Source organism: Erinaceus europaeus, chromosome 13, assembly GCF_950295315.1.
Source record: "Erinaceus europaeus chromosome 13, mEriEur2.1, whole genome shotgun sequence".
Taxonomy (NCBI): domain Eukaryota; kingdom Metazoa; phylum Chordata; class Mammalia; order Eulipotyphla; family Erinaceidae; genus Erinaceus; species Erinaceus europaeus.
The window spans coordinates 30309018-30312734 of NC_080174.1; the positions used below are offsets into that span (position 1 = coordinate 30309018).

Below are 3717 nucleotides of genomic sequence, written 5' to 3' on the forward strand. Positions count from 1 at the left end.
GGAGGGAGAGTATATGGAACACTGGTGGAGGGAAATGTACAGAATTGTGTCACTTTATCCTACAATGTTGTTGTTCATTATTACATCACTAATAAAAAAATTCACTACCAAAATATTTTTATGACTTCCAGAAAATAGAAAAGCTTGTTACAAATGTTTTTTTCATACATTAACCAGTAGCATACTATTTTCCAGGAATATCTGCTGCCCTATTCAGAAGAAATGCTGTGGTGCTCTCCACTGACACAAAATGAAACACAAAAAAACACACAGCTGAAGATATCACAGCCTCCTTGCAAATGAGAGACATTAAGATCTGAGTGGTTTCCAGCAAAAGGAAAATAACCAGCAACTTCACTATACTGTGCACTGAAACAGAGCAAACATGAACATCACTAACTGTACCACAGAAGACAGTGTGGCCATCAGGTCCAAGACTGTCACTGAGAAGATGCTAATTTCCATGACCTTGGTAATCATCACCACCCTGACCATGTTGCTGAACTTGGCTGTGATCATGGCCATCTGCACCACCAAAAAGCTCCACCAGCCTGCCAACTACCTGATCTGTTCTCTGGCTGTGACAGACCTCTTGGTTGCTGTGCTTGTCATGCCCCTGAGCATCATGTATATTGTCATGGAAAGTTGGAAGCTGGGGTACTTCATCTGTGAGGTGTGGCTGAGTGTAGACATGACCTGCTGTACCTGCTCCATCCTCCATCTCTGTGTGATTGCCCTGGACAGGTACTGGGCCATCACCAATGCTATTGAGTATGCCAGGAAGAGGACTGCCAAGAGGGCTGGTCTGATGGTCCTTACTGTCTGGACCATCTCCATCTTTATCTCTATGCCCCCTCTATTCTGGAGAAGTCATCGCCAACTCAGCCCACCTCCTAGTCAGTGCACCATCCAGCATGACCATGTCATCTACACCATTTACTCCACATTTGGCGCATTTTATATCCCTTTAACCTTGATACTCATTCTCTACTACCGAATATACCATGCGGCCAAAAGCCTCTACCAGAAAAGGGGATCTAGTCGGCACTTGAGCAACAGAAGCACAGATAGCCAAAATTCCTTTGCAAGTTGTAAACTTACACAGACTTTCTGTGTGTCTGACTTCTCCACCTCAGACCCCACCATGGAGTTCGAAAAGATCCACAACTCCATCAAGATTCCTCCCTTCGACAATGATCTAGATCACCCAGGAGAGCGTCAGCAAATTTCCAGTACCAGAGAGCGCAAAGCAGCTCGCATCCTGGGACTAATTTTGGGTGCGTTCATTTTGTCATGGCTGCCGTTTTTCATCAAAGAGTTGATTGTGGGTCTTAGCATCCATACTGTGTCCTCAGAAGTGGATGATTTTCTAACGTGGCTTGGTTATGTTAATTCTCTGATCAACCCTCTGCTCTATACCAGTTTCAATGAAGACTTTAAATTGGCTTTTAAAAAGCTCATCAGGTGCCGAGAACATGCATAAGTTATAAAAATAAAAAAAAAAGCATGAATTTTACCTGCCCAGTGAGTGGATGGGATTAAGGGGTGCCATTTATTCATGAATGTCATCAGTTCAGAAGAGTTTTTAAGTACATGCAGTCTTGATTTGTGTTCATTACATTCTATTTTGTTTTCAGCTTGTTATGTAGTGTGCTGCTTTCTACCTCTGGTCTTACTTGTGGTAAATAAATGCAAATAAATATTATCGTGCAAAAAACCCCAGAAATTTCATACAAGTAATAATAAGGAAAGAGTAAGATTTCTTTAACCATTTCAGTTTACCCTGCAGTTAAAGAATGACAAAATAAATTGCAGACTCTCTTACTACATAGAAATCAAGTATCTGATAACTTGCCTTCAGGTGGCATTAAATCAGAGGTTATGGCTCTATATGCATACAAACTCCAGTGGAAGTTGCATGACTACATAAGCATTTTTTAAGAAAGGTATGCTGTCATTACTGCTTACAGCTCAAAAGTAGTCAGCCTACTCCTATCAAGTACATATAGAAAAGCTGGCATGTCATTTTTAGTTGCTGTTGGAATAAGTTTCTTCACTTTCTGAACAAATCTAGAGTGAATTAACTGGCACTTTCCCAAGTCTCTGACTATGCATATAAAACATAAACAAAGAAGAAACTCAGTGCAATCCACTTTGTTCAATGCATTGCACTATTACTTGACAGGGTAGAGGGTTTCCTCACCTTCTGTTATGTACCCAGTACATACCTCACTCAGAAGGACTAGGGTGAGTATACATGAGGAAAAATTTTAGGAAGTTTAATGAGATGCAAAGATCAAATGAGAGAATCTATTATTTAGCTTTGGTGGAAAATGTCGTTAAATTACCTGTTACAAATTTCTTAGAGAAAGTGAAAAGTTAAAATCTATATGCACTACAGAGGCCATCTATCAGAAAAATGAGTATGAAATTGTATCTTCAGGAATCCCTGTGGCTTTCACGCCAGATTTCACTTTTGGTCTGGGAGATTGAAAAGCTGGACCTGAGTCTGCATAGTGTGTGAACTGGCCCGCAGTGACTGGTCACATGGAGGAGTTCACTACTATGTCAAGTGACAGCACAAAGGGCTGGAAATTTGTGAATCCTTGAATACTCAAGTGAATAACTATTCACTCCATTCTTTGTATCTTATTTATAGCCTCTTTCTATTATTTTATTCTCCAGGGAAGACACTGATGTCCCCAATTCACTACCCTTATGTCTTGGTCCTTAAATCTATGCCGTCTCAATTTTTCTGCAATCCTGCTTCTTCCTTCTTTCTCTTTTCTGTTGCTTTCATGCCTTCTCTCCTTTCTCTTAATCACACCTATCAATTTACTCAAGTCTCTTGGATGTTAGCACTACTGTCTTCTGATTCTACTTCTCCAGCAAGTCTTTCTTTACCTTTCTCCTAACTCCATTCATTTTGCCTCCCTATCTCAGTCTGCCTCCACTGCTCTTTTTTTTTTTAACAACTGTATTTCCCCCTTTTATCATTTTATTAGGGGGATAATGGTTTACAGCATAAATGTTGACACATGAGTAGAATTTCTTATCTCCCTGTAATAGGTGTCTGGAAAAAAACACTCTCACCCCCATGTTAGGTCCTTTTCCACCCTCATGCACCAAGACACTAAGTCCCCTTCTACCTTTCTCAGCCCTTCCTTCCCCAGAGTCATTTGCTTTGGTGTATCACAGAACATCCAGTCCAAGTTTTAGCTTATGTATATTCTCTTTGTTCTTGTTTCTTAAGTTCCACCTGTGAGTGAGAACATCTTGTCTTTTTTGGCTTATCTCATTGAAAATGTCTTTGGCCAGGAGTCAGGCGGTAGCGCAGCGGGTTAAGCGCACATGGGGCAAAACACAAGGACCAGCGTAAGGATCCCAGTTCGAGCCTCCGGCTCCCCACCTGCAGGGGAGTCGCTTCACAGGCGGTGAAGCAGGTCTGCAGGTGTCTATCTTTCTCTCCCCCTCTCTGTCTTCCCCTCCTCTCTCCATTTCTCTCTGTCCTAGCCAACAACGATGATATCAATAACCACAACAATGTTAAACAACAAGGGCAACAAAAGGGAAAATAAATATTAAAAAAAAAGTCTTTGGCTCAGCTCTCTCTTCTTTAAACTCCAGTCCCATGAACTATATCTCGTGAACATCTCCCTAGTAACAATCCAATTGTGCCTCAAATACAACTAAACTCTTAATCAATTTCCCACACTC

The 3717-nt window shown here is 41.1% G+C and overlaps 1 protein-coding gene across 1 annotated transcript; it reads left to right on the forward strand.

The window, feature by feature from the left end:
• Nucleotides 1-207: 207 nt before the first annotated feature.
• HTR1E (5-hydroxytryptamine receptor 1E) lies at nucleotides 208-1705 on the forward strand. Its single transcript, XM_007530636.3, has one exon. It carries the CDS (start codon nucleotides 386-388, stop codon nucleotides 1481-1483), a length of 1098 nt encoding a protein of 365 aa, XP_007530698.1. The 5' UTR covers nucleotides 208-385; the 3' UTR covers nucleotides 1484-1705.
• The last annotated feature ends 2012 nt before the right edge of the window (nucleotides 1706-3717 follow it).

Coding starts and splice junctions, on each gene's coding strand:
- HTR1E (XM_007530636.3), top strand. CDS start 386: ATGAACATCACTAACTGTACCACAGAAGACAGTGTGGCCATCAGGTCC.